The 16,132-nt window shown below is 33.0% G+C and overlaps 1 protein-coding gene across 1 annotated transcript in view; it reads left to right on the top strand.

The window, feature by feature from the left end:
- The first annotated feature begins 4,288 nt into the window (after positions 1-4,288).
- Positions 4,289-16,132, top strand: part of hk2 (hexokinase 2) — a 75,735-nt gene continuing 63,891 nt past the window's right edge. The window contains exons 1-3 of the mRNA XM_061730360.1: positions 4,289-4,531; positions 14,183-14,345; positions 15,203-15,351. Of these exons, the coding sequence (XP_061586344.1) occupies positions 4,475-4,531; positions 14,183-14,345; positions 15,203-15,351 (369 nt within the window). The 5' untranslated portion in view covers positions 4,289-4,474. The remainder of the gene's footprint in view (positions 4,532-14,182; positions 14,346-15,202; positions 15,352-16,132) is intronic.

The raw sequence follows: 16,132 nt of genomic DNA, 5'->3' as shown, positions 1-16,132 counted from the left end.
AGTTATTTAATGCAAAAAAAGGATGAGTCACGAATCAAATCCAGCACGAGTTGTTTTAATTAACTTCGAGGCGTATTAAAGTACACATCCACACTTGTAAAAGCTCAGCTGAGCTCAGTAACATGATCCTTTTACTTCCGCAGAACACGACAAAAAGGACAGTCACAACCTGTACTGTAAAGTGCAAACTATTTTCAGTCATATTGTCCAACCGACAACACTAAAACCAGAATCAAAGTATTCAAACACAAAATAAAGTGCCCAATGCCCGCAGGATCCTGCTATTCACAATAAACCAAAATAAAATGCAAGATTTTCACCATAAATGTTGTACTCAGTAACGTGAGGGGGTTCAAATGTAGCGAAGTAAAATACTTGGGTCAAAATGTACTCGAGTAAAAGTAAAAATTACATATTTCAAAAACTACTTAGAAAATTACAAATTACTCATAAAAAGTACTCAATTACAGTAATGTGAGTAAATGTAATTTGTTACTTTCCACCCCTGCCTTTGCTTAAACTTCAAGCAGATTTCATAGCTTTTGTGACATTATTGGCTAGGCGTCTTATTCTAATGAGGTAGAAATCACCAACACCGCCATCACATACATGGATAAAAGAGATTTTCAACAATTTGAGGCTTGAAAAAATCCGACACGCTCTGAGAGGCTCTTCCAGAAGATTTAGTGAAATGTGGGGACCTTTCTTATATGCAGACTCAAAGACAGTCACTTTCCCAGTTACACCTGAATAACATTCTACTTTTTTATTTACCTTTTGTCATTTATTTATTTATTTATTTCTATTTTGACCTGAAAAGTGAGGTTATTGTCAGTGTAATATGTGAAATATGGCCAATATGTGTAATATGGCCAATACAGAAGTGATCTATCATCACTTGTGTATTTATGGCAGTCTGGTTCCCTCCTCCACTGCTTATCTATTAACTACCTCACAATATAACTGACAACTACAACTAGTCACAATTATAACAATAACTAATTACCGGACTCTGCATTGCTGCAATCTCAAACTTCATCTACACACCCCGTACAGACCCCTACAAACATTATTCTTTGTTTATTTATTTATAATTTTTATTTGTGTTTACTTATTTTACTTTATTTATTTATATTTATTTATTTTTTTATTTTCTTATTTTTTTTATTATTATTTTTTTTTAATTTATTTATTTATTTTTTATGCTGTAGGGACCAATCACTTCAATTCAATCAATTGCAAAAAAAAAAAAAAGCAAGAAATCAATGTGCAATATGCATTAGCACTTTATACATCTGAGCATTGGAGCACTTTAAAGAAAATTGGAGCACTTTAAAGAAATAATTGGACGATGTGTAAACTGCATTGACACTTTAAATCTCTTGCACTTAAGCACTTAGCACTTTAAACATGACGGTCACTTACTGGTATCAATTGTAACATGTTTTTATTTCTTATTGATTTTATCTAGCTTAGTCGTGTTTTTAAATGTTGTCTTTCGTTGCTATATCTTGTCTTCTTGGTTTGCTGGTGTCCGATTTTATGTTTTATGTTTGGTATTGATTTGCCACAGGGACGAATGGTGGAAATTAGCCTATGGCTATAACCATACATGTTTACACTTGTGTTCACTAACATGTACAGTCCCTGTCATCAAATAAATAAATTATAAAAAAAATTTAAGCCGACTTGTCTGTTTTTTTTGGTTTTTATTTTTTATTTCCTTTTTGTTTGTTTGTTTTTTTGGCTCTTATGTTACTGTTATTTACATGCACTTTATCATTGTCAATTTGTGTACTAAAAATTAATAAACAAAGTTTATAAAAAAAAAACATTAACTGCGGTGAAGACATAAACTATTATCAAAGATCTTTGGCAACATCAGCTGTAGTTTAAATCATTTTAGCCTCACAGTGTACATAGGATTAATAACTATGAGATTCCGTTTCTAGGAATAAGTTTGACTCCTTTATTATGTACGGTAGTCCTGTCACCGCGTCATCAGAGTTGCCGGTGTTGTGCCAAAAAGTGATTGGCTGCCAGAATCTGATTTCTTCTGATTTGTGGCCGCGGGAGCGCGCACAGCAGCCCGTTGAGCGATAGCGCTAAAACGCCAGATTTTCAGATTATGAAGCTCAAGAATGAGATCAAGTCACATTTAGGCAGAAAACAACTTTTCATTAACTGTATTTGGCCTTCAATCAATCTTTGGCAGGTGAAAATGCCTATTTTGTGTTGTAATGGTCCTTTAAAAGAGTTAAAAGCAATCCTGTGAGCTCTAGTGTTTATATTATGACACTCAATAATAAGATAAAATCATATTTAGGTAGAAACAACCTTTCATTAATTGTATTTGGCCTTCAATCAATTTTTGGCAGGTAAAAAGACCCATTTTCAGGGGAGAAATCAGATTCTGGCAGGCAATCACTTTTTGGCATGACACCGGTGTTCAGTCGATTTTTGCTACCCTATCAAAAACTGCTACCTAATGGGTTTCTACCTTTGTAGAGCTACAATTTTACTGTGTTTTACTCCCTAGCCCACTTCCTTTTCCCCCAAGTGGTCCTTGTCTCTTGCCATGCCGTCATTGTAAATAAGAATGTGTTCTTAATGACCTGCCTGGCTAAATAAAGGCGAATGACTTAATGAATATCAAATAAAGCGATAGAATTGGTTTTATTTTCTCTTTATCGTATAATGTTCACAAAGTGTAATGCAATTCGTGTCATGGGTCGTGTATTTTGAAGGATCAAATACTCAACATCCCATATTATCAACAGAGGTGTCAAGTAACGAAGTACAAATACTTTGTTACCTTACTTAAGTAGAAATTTTGGTTATCTATACTTCACTGGAGTTATTATTTTTCAGACGGCTTTTTACTTTTACTCCTTACATTTTCACAAAATGATCTGTACTTTTTACTCCTTACATTTTAAAAACAGTCTCGTTACTCTATTTCATTTGGGCCTTTAATAAAAACTATCCAGTTAAATTGCTCCATCCGGATAGAGTGAATTTGGTTGTGGTTGTTTCAGATGTTCTTGTCCAGTTTTGTTCTTACATCCGTTCCCTCAGATTCCTGCAACTAAACTTGGATGTACATTCCAATAAAGGTTAGGATAAATGATAACATGCCTCTGAAGTTTGACTTTTTGCACCATTACAATAGTTATAGGCAACTAGTCATCATATCTCCTGCTCTCTGAAACACATGTTAATGCTCAATAGTACACATATATGCTTCTTTAATATATTTGCATTATACTAAGATACATTCATTTTCAATGCTTTTGTCCTTAATGGCTTTTTCCCCCTTACTTTACTTTTACTTTTATACTTTAAGTAGTTTTGAAACCAGTACTTTTATACGACGGAGTATTAGGGGCAAACGAAGACAAAAAAAGATGAGAAATTACGAGAATAAAGTCATAATATAATGAGAATAAAGTTGTAAAATTAGGAGAATAAAGTCGTAATGTTGCGAGAATAAGGTCGTAATAGAATAAAGTCGTAATATTATGAGAATAAAGTCGTAATATTACGAGAATAAAGTCGTAATATTACGAGAATAAAGTCGTAATATTACGAGAATAAAGTCGTAACATTACGAGAATAAAGTCGTAATTTATGAGATTAAAGTCGTAATATTATGAAAATATCATTTATGAGAAATCTTAACAGGAAGAGCATCTTCTCCCTGTGTTAAAATTAGGAATATTGAGCATCTTGTGAAGTTATATTTATATATTTATAATATATTTAATATTACGACTTTATTCTCTTAATATTACGACTTTATTCTCAAAATATTACGACTTTATTCTCGTAATATTATGACTTTATTCTCGTAATTATACAACTTTATTCTCATATTATTATGACTTTATTCTCGTAATTTCCTTTTTTTTTTGTCTTGGTTTGGCCCTAATACTCCGTCGTACTTTTATACTTTTACTTGAGTAAAAAACTTGAGTTAATACTTCAACTTCTACAGGAGTATTTTTAAACTCTAGTATCTATACTTCTACCTGAGTAATAAATGTGAATACTTTTGACACCTCTGATTATCGTGCAAGAAATGATGGGCAATCAAACTTTAAAAATCGACTGTGCGCCTGCGCAGAACCTCAAAGTGTCATTTTCGACGGGGAGCAAGAATCAACAGAACACCCCGGAGATCCTTTTCCAGACTGCGTCGTCCCAATCTTTCCAGCCAATCAGCGCCTTCCATCCTGAATGACGTCAGGACCTAACCTAGTCCCGGAAGCCAGAAGTTTCTTGTTTCTTTACATGCGACTCGGTTTCTCCTCGGTTTGTTCCAGCAGCAACAGTGAAAAAGCGAGGTTTCCCCGACAAGAAAGTATACAGTCATCGGAATTAGTCAACGAAACCGTTTCAGTGGACACACTTTTGAAACGCTGGACAGTTGGAAACCACTATAAAGTATATTATCTATAAAGCATCATTGAGGATGTTTGCGTCGAGTCTACCGGAGAATTACTGCGGCGATCAGGATGAGCAAACACCGGTGAGTATCAGGGGAAACTTATATTATTATGTTTGTACACCAGTGAGTATCAGGGGAAACCTATATTATTATGTTGGTTTGGAGTACTCACTACTCAGGTATTTGTACTTGAGTTTCACATAGTGTTCCTTACTAGAAAGGTCTCAAATATCAGCAGCCACATTCAAATATCTCATAACCTCCATTACATAATAATGGATAATGAATGAGTAATAATGGACAGCATTTTACCGCGGTTGAATTGGTTTGATATTGGATATTCGACATTCAAAGACATCCATTTAACTTGTGATACATACCACTGATTTTGGTCATATTGCTTGTGATGTGTTCATGGTCATCTAGACTATATATCACAAGAGAGTAATTATTATAAAATCATATTATGGGCTGATTTAATGAGGTTTGATGATGATTTAATGAGGGTTAATGATGATTTAATGAGGTTTAATGAATTCAACACCCATAAAACTTGTGATACATAACACCGATTGTTTTCAAACCACTTGTGATGTGTTCAGGGTCATCTAGACTATATATCACAAGACTGTAATTATTATAAAATCATATTATGGGCTGATTTAATGAGGTTTAATGATGATTTAATGAGGGTTAGTGATGATTTAATGAGGTTTAATGATGATTTAATGAGGTTTAATGATGATTTAATGAGGTTTAATGATGATTTAATTAGGTTTAATGAGGGTTAATGATGATTTAACGAGATTTAATGATGATTTAATGAGATTTATGATGATTTAATGAGATTTAATGATGATTTAATGAGGGTTAATGATGATTTAATGAGGTTTATTGATGATTTAATGAGATTTATGATGATTTAATGAGGTTTAATGATGATTTAATGAGATTTAATGATGATTTAATGAGATTTAATGATGATTTAATGAGGTTTAATGAATTCAACACCAAATGAATTCAACACCCATAAAACTTGTGATACATAACACCGATTGTTTTCAAACCACTTGTGATGTGTTCATGGTCATCTAGACTATGTATCACAAGACAGTAATTATTATAAAATCATACTATGGGCTGATTTAATGAGGTTTAATGAATTCAACACCCATAAAACTGAATGAATGAATGAAATAGGAATTCACAAGTTTTATGGGTGTTGAATTCATAAAATCTCATTAAATCAGCCCATAGTATGATTTTATAATAATTACAGTCTTGTGATACATAGTCTAGATGACCATGAACACATCACAAGTGGTTTGAAAACAATCGGTGTTATGTATCACAAGTTTTATGGGTGTTGAATTCATTAAACCTCATTAAATCATCATTAAACCTCATTAAATCAGCCCATAATATGATTTTATAATAATTACTGTTTTGTGATATATAGTCTAGATGACCATGTACACATCACAAGCAATATGACCAAAATCAGTGGTATGTATCACAAGTTAAATGGATGTCTTTGAATGTCGAATATCCAATATCAAACCAATTCAACCGCGGTCAACATTTTACTAGTTAAAAGGCATCTCACAAATAAAATGACCAAAATTACCTTTTTTAACCCTATCCCTCCCCTAGAAAAGTACAGACTCACTAAATTCAATTTGGTCTTCTAAGTAAAGAAAAAAGTATAATAAATAGCATAATTAAAAGTAATTTTAATTTTGTATTATTTAATTTAATTTAATTTTTTGTTTATTCCGATCATGGAAATATGCAAACAGAAAAAAACAAAAAACAAACAAGTACAACAACACAATCATCAACTAAAGCATATTCCTTTTTTTTAATTTTCTTTTTATTTAACATTTTAACATATATTCTGCATATAACTGGTACACAATGTTTCATTTTTTTTCCTTTTTCCCAGTAGTACAGTAACATATAATTAAAAGGACCAAAATTACCTTTTTTAACCCCATCCCTGCCCTAGAAAAGTACAGACTCACTAAATTCAATTTGGTCTTCTAAGTAAAGAAAAAAGTATAATAAATAGCATAATTAAAAGTAATTTAAATTTGATATTATTTCATTTCATTTTTTGTTTTAATTTTCTTTTTATTTAACATTTTAACATATATTCTGCATATAACTGGTACACAATGTTTCATTTTATTTCCTTTTTCCCAGTAGTACAGTAACATATAATCAAACATGACAATATTCCTTTGTCTTTTACTTTGGATCAAGATCAAGATGTTTAAAATTAAATTTTCTTCGACTATCTTCATTCATTACTGAAAGTATAATAAACAAAACGTGACAGTAGGGGTTGCAAATATTTTGCTTGATTTCACAAAATCATGCAGAATATGTGCACCAAATTCACATTTAGAATTGATCAAAAAAGTTCAATCCAAAAGGCCTCATTGGTTTGAATTTTTCTGGACATAAAGTGAAATGACTTCAATAACCAAGAAAATAAAGCCTTTGAGAATCATCTACAATGTGGTGTAAACTAATTTTTTTTCAAATAGTGTATACTTGTCCACCGGCCCTTGTAAGTACGCAATATGCCACCATGAAAATAATGACATTACAGAATAAACAAAAGCTGGTAATAAGAAAATAAGAAACAGTATTATGTGGAGGTAAACTGATCAAAAGCACACGATGAACCTTCGCAGAAGTAAATGATCTGGGTACTTCTTACATAATACATACATTTATACATCACCCACACCCACTTGTGCAGACAAGAAGCCACAAGGGAAGGTGGGAAATATCAAACGAGGTAAGATAAAACTTTAAAGCTCTTTATCCACTACTGTATATACCGTGTAAGATAAGATAAGATAATCCTTTATTTTCTCCCTCAGTGGGGAAACTTATTTTGTTGGCAGCCGTACACTTAGCACACATGTAGGGGAGGGGTGAAAAGAGACTTAAAAAGTAAAAAAAAAAAAAAAAAAAAATATATATATATATATATATTTATTTTCCTGATTTCTTATTTTTTTTGCATGTTTGTCACACTTAAATGTTTCAGATCATCAAACAAATTTAAATATTAGACAAAGATATAACACAAGTAAACACAAAATGCAGTTTTTAAATGAAGAGAAGAAAAGAGAAAAGAAAATCAATTTAATTTTAATATCATTTCCTTCCTGGGAACAAAGTAATATTATTGGATTGAATGGAGTTGATTTCTACTCATCAGCCACTTCAGTAGATACATCTGCTCATACTGGGTTTGACCCTCTTTTGCCTTCAGAAATACCTTAATTCTTCATATAGGTTCAAGGAGGTGTTGAAAACATTCCCCAGAGACTTTTTGGTCCACATTGACATGACAGCATAACTGCAGATTTGTCCATCATGTGACTCTTCCATTTCATCTCATCCCGTAGCTGCTCTTTTGGATTGAGATCTGGTGACTATGGAGGAACTGGAGTAGGGCTGGGCGATATGGACCAAAAGTCATATCTCGATATTATCTAGCTGAATGGCGATACTCGATATATATCGATATTTTTTCCGTGCCATAATTGGGGTTTCCCCCAAAGCATTATAGCATAGCATCTCTGTTAGCTTCATTTTTTTCTGAGGCAAACCCTTTAGAAAACAGTCAGTTTTAATACAAAGCCTCGTGCCAAATGTCACACAGGTTCCTTTATTAACAGAGGTCTGCACAATATCAAAATGTATAAAACAAATGAAATAAAAATAAACTGCCTGCATATATAGAATAAAAATGCTTCTTGAATAAAATAAAACAAATATCCCTTTCCTGCATAACAATTAAATTAAAATACACTGTGCAATTAATACAATGTAGACAGTAACAGGCAGACTTTTCCACTGAGGTTGACAGTTGTGCAAATAACAAAACATTTGTGCAAATCTCAAATAAAACATTCAAGTCAATTTGTCACAAAATAAGCTTAATCAAAATCATAAAAAAAAAAATATATATATATATTTTTTTTAAAATCAATATAAATTATATTTTCTCATACCATATCGCGTTTGAAAATATATCGATATATATTAAAATCTCGATTTTCGCCCAGCCCTAAACTGGCGTACAGTGAACTTATTGTCATGTTCAAGAAGTTAGACCTTACCTACTAGTTGGTGGGTTGTTGGGTTAAAATGATGCTCATTTGGTACTTATGACCAGAGGTGTATAGTAACAAAGTAGATGTACTTCGTTACACTACTTAAGTAGTTTTTTTGAGGATTTGTACTTTACTTGTGTTTTTTTTTAATCAGGACTTTTACTTTTACTTCACTACATTTAAAAGTAAAAAAATATACTTTTGATTCGTTACTTTGACATTTGCCACCTTGTTACTCATTACAAATTAAAATAATCAAAGAATTAAATTTAGCAAGAAAGACAGTTTATTTTTGGTGTTGTATTCTATACCACATTTCATTCACCTGAAAGTGAAATAAAAAAAAACAAGGGAAGGATCATTTTTGGTTGTGTTGCTTCTTTTCATTCGTACTATAAAATACTTTTTTGATACTTGAGTATATTTTTTCACAAGATACTTTTGACACTTAAGTACATTTAATGTGAGCTACTTTAAGACTTTTACTCAAGTACCGTAATTTTCTTATGGGTGACTTTAACTTTTACCAAAGTCTTTTTCAGTTATGGTATTTCTACTTTTACTTAGTTACTTTTTTCAAGTACTTTATACACCTCTGCTTATGACCCGTTTCCACTGAGCGGGTTGGTACAGTATTTTTGGCTAATTAGCTATATAACAAAGAACTGAACGGCTTTACTTAAAGAAGTGGCTGGTGAGTGTATGTAAATTGCTTATTGCTGTATTTGTATCTCATTGGTTATCAAGCTGTGAGAGGGCTCTTAATAAATGGTGGAATAAAATACCTTGCTTAAAGGAGCTTGAGGCTCCTTTTAAGAAATGAGACTCTATAGCGCCACCCTTCACCACGACGGCCGTTGGGGGTACTGCAGCCAACAGCGAAGCCGGCACGAGAGAACGGGGAGAACGTGCATGCAGCGTCATGTGACGTCACATCCGCAGGACAACGCGGGAAATTCTGGACCGAATTGCAGCACATTTTGCAGCACACAGCCTGTTCAAGGCAAAGGAGAGATACACTAGAGGAATCATTCTTTTGGGTTTGGAACGCTTCATCTGACATTATTACTAGAAAACTTAAAACGTATACGGATTTTTTTCATAAATCCTGCCTCAATCCTGCCTCATGCTCCTTTAAGAGATGTACAAAAAAATTATTTAAGCTGAATGAAACCACTTTGGGTTAAGTTAAACCATTGTCGGTATCATTAAAGCGCAGCCTGTGGGTTTACAACTCCACTTACTCAGAGTAAAGGAACACAACGCAAAACCTGATCTTTTTGAAAGAGCTGCTTTGGCTTAAGGGAGTAGCTCAAATTCCAAATATTTATCAATTGTAGATAATTGATTCCAAGTTAGTTTGGTGCCATTATACAGGACTGTCTCAGAAAATTAGAATATTGTGATAAAGTTCTTGTAATGCAATTTAAAAAAAAAAACAAAAATGTCATACATTCTGGATTCATTACAAATCAACTGAAATATTGCAAGCCTTTTATTATTTTAATATTGCTGATTATGGTTTACAGTTTAAGATTAAGATTCCCAGAATATTCTAATTTTTTGAGATAGGATATTTGAGTTTTCTTAAACTGTAAGCCATGATCAGCAATATTAAAATAATAAAAGGCTTTCAATATTTCAGTTGATTTGTAATGAATCCAGAATGTATGACATTTTTGCATTACAGAAAATAAAGGACTTTATCACAATATTCTAATTTTCTGAGACAGTCCTGTAATCATCGTATTTGAGTGAAAGTGATAACATCGTGGCAGACGAGAAGGACAGTGACTGAACACAGACAGACACAGACACAGACCTTCAGAGAGAGACAGAAATATCTACTGGTATGAAAGAGCAGGAGGAACCAGTGTCCTCTCGCCTCGTCACGTCGCATAAGAATATAACACACCGGAAAAACAATGTCCACGTGCCAACTGGGACAAATGTGTTATGCATGTGCAATAGGACATAGTTCTGTAGTCTGTTAAGAGAGTGATACAGCTAAGTAAAGCAGACTTTTTTTTGTCATTAATGATAATATAGTGTAACACAATATATAGTTTTAGATGGTTAAAACAACAAATAAAGCAATAAAGTCAGATCATCATTACTACTGCTTTTAGTATCCAGCATAGAATCTTTAGTGTTTAAAAAATCTGCACTGCAAGTTAACGCATGTTTTTTTGCTTTTTCACCTCGAATAAAGGGTGACAGACATTCCTTACAAGTAATTGTTGGGTTGATGTATAAGGTCCTCTATCAATTATTGAAATCATAAATCAGCTCATTGGATAATATATAATACATATAAGGAATCAATTTAAAATATCAGAACACCATTTTACATAATAAGAAATAAAACTATTGACTTTTGCTTGCAACAAAATAATTGTTTGATAAATAAATGATTGTAAGCGGTTGTTTTCTCAACCCTGGATGGATGTGCAGGATAAGTGTGCTTGAAAAATTGATTACTCCCAGAACATTTTATAATATTAATATTATGGCATTCAATTTTTCTTATTTCTTATTTTACAGATATTTAATAAAAACCAAATGCGCTGAGCTTCTTGCAAAAGCAAAAAAAAGAGATGCAGAAACAGGGGAGATGATTATGAAACTGCAGACATATGCTTTTGAGATAAAAAAAAAAGAAGAAAAAAAACAATTTACATTAATCGTGGCAGTGAGTGCAAGACTTATGACACCTTTACTTGTATTGAATTTTGTAGCTTTCATTAAACTATCTCAGAAATAGACACTGTGAGGCAATTTGTTGTTGCTCCCCCTTTCTGTTGAGTCATTTCTTTGCGGTGCTTCATTTGGTTGAATTTAATCATCTTTCTATGTTGATCTTTTCTTCTAATCTATTTATTCTTTCGAATTGTGCAAAGCAAGCAAGGATTAAGGGGGTGTTAGAAAGGAGGTTTTGTCTAAAGAGACAGGTCTCCTTGTGTAAAAGTTGGATGTGTAAAAAGAGAAGAATGCAGTGGAAAGAGAGAAGGATAGAGTTTTTATATGCAAGTGATTTGAATTTGATTTGTGCAGCTTTGGGTTCAGTGAGTAGTAGGTGATGTCCTCATTTAGAGCGGTGTGTTCTGGGCCATTTGTAGGGGGTTTCACTGTGCATGAAGGGAGCCCTTTTAGAACAGGGTTCAGCAACCCAAAATGTTGAAAGAGCCATATTGGACCAAATACACAAAAAAGAAATATGTCTGGAGCCGCGAAAAATGAAAAGTCTTTTATAAGCCTTAGAATGAAGGCAAATGGCGAAAGGTGAAATGTTGAGAAAAAAGTCGAAATGTCCAGAAAGAAATCGACATGTTGAGAAAACAGTCGAAAATGTCAAAAAAAGGCGATATGTTGAGGAAATAGTCAAAATTTCAAGAAAAAAGTTGAAATGCCGAGAAAAAAGTCAAAATGTCTAGATTAATGTTGAAGGACAATCTCGAGAAAAAAGTTGAAATGTTGCGAAAAAAGTTGAAATGTTGCGAAAAAAGTTGAAATGTTGCGAAAAAAGTTGAAATGTTGAGAAAAAAGTCGAAATGTCGAGAAAGAAATCGAAATGTTGAGAAAACAGTCGAAAATGTAAAAAAAAAAGGCGATATGTCGAGGAAATAGTCAAAATTTCAAGAAAAAAGTTGAAATGCCGAGAAAAATCAAAATGTCTAGATTAATGTTGAACGACAATCTCGACAAAAAAGTTGAAATGTTGAGAAAAAAGTCGAAATGTCAAGAGAAAAAAGTCGAAATGCCGACGAAATAGTCAAAATTTCGAGAAAAAAGTCGAAACTGAAAAGGAAAAAAAGAAAAATAAGAAAAAAAGAGAAAAATAAGAAAAAAAGAGAAAAAAGGGAAAAAAAAAAGGTCAAACATTTTTGAAAAAGCTCCAGGAGCCACTAGGGCGGCGCTAAAGAGCCGCGGGTTGCCGACCCCTGAACTAGAAGATCATCACAGCAGTCGATGTAAAAGATAACAACAGTGTTCTAAACCAGTCGTTTGACATATACTGAGTAAAAATGTCGTACATGGTATGTGCTATGTGAACAGTTGAACAGTCTACATTATGTAAAAAGTACCCAGATCGTTTACTTCTGCGAAGGTTCGTGTGCTTTTGATCAGTTTACCTCCACATACTACTTTTTCTTATTTTCTTATTACCAGCTTTTATTTATTTTGTAATGTCATTATTTTCATGGTGGCATATTGCGTACTTACAAGGGCCGGTGGACAAGTATACACTACTTAATGTTTACACCACATTGTAGATGATTCTCAAAAGCTTTATTTTCTTGGTTATTTAAGTCATTTCACTTTCTGTCCAGAAAAATTCAAACTAATGAGGCCTTTTGGATTGAACTTTTTTGATCAATTCTAAATGTGAATTTGGTGCACATATTCTGCATGATTTTGTGAAATCATGCAAAAAATTTGCAACCCCTACTGTCATATTTTCTTTACTTAGAAAAACAAATTGAATTAGAATTTAGTGAGTCTGTACTTTTCTAGGGGAAGGATTGAATTAAAAAGGGTAATTTTGGTCCTTCGTGAGATGCCTTTTAACTAGTAAAATGTTGTACCCTAAGGGAAGGAAAATAATTGAAATAATGACAATTTAGAGCTACAGAGTACCATCTCTCTAAAATACAAGAGCTACTGTCTATCAATTAAAAATTTCCATACATGCAAGCTCATTACATAGCAAGACTGCAATTGCTGATTGAAAAAGTGGAAAGATTTCAGGTTTGCATGCTTCTCTATTCATTTTTCAGTATTAGTTGGTTTAGATTTTAAAATATTTTCCCACTAACTGCATCCAAACCTTGGTGGGTAATTATTGTCAAGTTCCACTTAGTTGACTCCGAAAAGGACACCAGGACAACTCGGATTTCCAATTGATCAACTTTATTTATCCAACTTTTAGGCTTGGTTGGTTTCTTTTCAGTTGATCTTCAAATAGTAATCAGGTTGTTAACCTTCTAAAACAAAGAAATAAGTGTTAACAATGAAAATACAATATGTACAGGTATTTACAAAAAAAAAGTTCAAATAAATTCAACTAACTCAAACAGGTATTATTTTTAAAGTTAAATCCGTAAACTTTTAAACCCCATTTTTATACTTTTAAATTGTTTACTGTTCAAAATGAGTCTAAACAAGTAAATCCACTTGTCCACTTAAGGGAAATCAAGATGAATTAATCATTTAATTTAATCAATCATGTAATTAATTATTTTAAATTCATTACCATGCTGAAACTGATTAAATCCACCAAATGGAGTAAAGGTAAGTAAAAGGGTAAGTATAATTAGCTTAATGAGAAAGGTAAGTAAGAAAGGTAATTAAGAAATTTAAATTTAACTTAACTTTTAGCAAAAGTTTAACATTTGTATCCTTCAACTATGCAATTATCTTTTATACTTTTAACATTAAGCTTAAGATGTTCAACATAATAATTATTCAATTCTGTAACTTAAGCTTATACAATACAATACATTCTAAGCAACATGTTGCGTTTTTCTTTAATTATTTTTAATGTAAATTATTAACAGATTTGGTTTGATACATTTTCTGGTGTGGTTTACAGGTGGATAAATACTTGCATCAGTTCAAGTTGTCAGACAGGACTTTGATGGATTTGTCAAAGCGGTTCCGGCGAGAGATGGACAAAGGTTTGTGCAGAGACACCAACGCCACGGCTTCAGTCAAGATGCTGCCCACGTTCGTGACCTCCACCCCTGATGGAACAGGTAAATCCTCTTTCACGCTCACAAACTCGGCCCTCATTTCACATAAAGTAGTCGAGTGAGAGTGTTGATAGTGCACACAAACGGCAAGTCCAGTCAACATGTTAGTTTTGAAAAGACCAGTGGAAGGTTTTCCCAGAAATACAGCAAGGTTAAAAGCTTTTTTCTTTAAGAAGCCAAGGCAAGTTTATTTGTAAAGCACATTTCATGTACATTTCATGTTTCAATTCAAAGTGCTTTCAATAAAACATTAAAAAAAATGCATTCAAAAGTGAAAGAGTAAAAGCAAAATTAAAGACTGACTTGAATTAAAAATAATAAAACGAATGAGGTGCAAGAAATGAAGCGGTGAAGCTAATCTCTATAGCTAGCTATTTATTTAGAAGTACAATTTGTATCAGTAGATCTTTGTTTAGACACAAACACCTCAGTGACTGAATGGAGGAGACGGCGGTGAAATCGTTGCTTGAAGTGTTACTGAACACAATCAAACTGATTCCTTTCAACACAGGTATAAAACCTAACTTGAAATTATTGAACTGTCTGGATTGTAACTTCTAAATATGACCAAGGAAGGAAAAAATAAAAAGATACAAAATTTGATTCATTGGAAGAGGTTGATTTGCTATTCCTTTAAAAATAAAAGAAAGATTCACAGACAGATAATGAAAAACGTCCTTGCTCTTGCTTTCCTATCTATCCACTTCATGTGATGAATTGAAGTAATATTTGAAAAAGTGGCAAAAATAAACTAATAATGAAAGGATAAACGCCATTTGAAATGTTTTACAAGCAAGAATGTCTGCAGTTTACTCAGTTTCCAGCTTGATATTAAGTCTTAATTGTATTTTTTCTCAAAGAACAAGGAGAATTTCTGGCGCTGGACCTTGGTGGATCCAACTTCAGAGTTCTACTGGTAAAAGTTAAGGCTAACGGCGAGCAAAGGGTGGAGATGAAAAGTCAGATTTTTGCCATTCCTGAGAACATCATGAGAGGCAGCGGATCTGAGGTAAGATCCCCGATCGTTAAGAGGATCCTACATGACCAGCGTGGTCTTGGTCCCGATGCTCTACAGTTACTCTCTAGTCTTGAAACTGGGATGCGGTTGTGTATTTTACAACTACCAACAATTTGATGTGTTGAGCATTTGCAAACAACTATACTTAAATCATATGAGGTGAACATCACATGAATCTTTTAGGGTGCTTTCAAATCTAGTGTGAACACTGTAATTAGGGCCCGAGCACTGACAGTGCAAAGTCCCTATTGTATCTGTAGGAATTTATTTATTTTTCCTTCTTCCGACGAAATGAGGGCCTTTTTTCCCCCTAAACGTGCCCCAAAAGTAGGGGTGTAACGATACACTAATCTCACGATACGATACGATACACGATATTGAGGTCACGATAACGATACGATACGATATTATAGCAGTATTTTTTTAACAACCTTGATAGAGGAATATATGACTGGAAAAAATTGTCTTTTATTTGAAAGACACAAAATACAAAACAATGCTGTACGTTTGCCCTATTGTTACAGTTTGTAATGCTTTATAAATGTTTAAGTTTTAAAGAGAAAGCCAGGCCAACCATTTTCCACAAACTGAACTAAAATTAAAGGAGCTGTATGTAAGAGCAATAATAAAACGAATCATAAAATGACCCCGATGTGTCAACAGACATTTAAAAATCATGTTCATTTCAAATACTTATGTCACTGACAACAGCACTCAAGCCAGGATATTCCAGTTTAAAAAGAGGAGTTGCAGCCCTCAACTGATGTTTATG

This window comes from Cololabis saira, chromosome 9 (genome assembly GCF_033807715.1).
Source record: "Cololabis saira isolate AMF1-May2022 chromosome 9, fColSai1.1, whole genome shotgun sequence".
In the NCBI taxonomy this organism is placed as follows: domain Eukaryota; kingdom Metazoa; phylum Chordata; class Actinopteri; order Beloniformes; family Belonidae; genus Cololabis; species Cololabis saira.
Note: the sequence above shows the minus strand (reverse complement) of the source record. Positions and strands in the feature narration are given on the sequence as shown.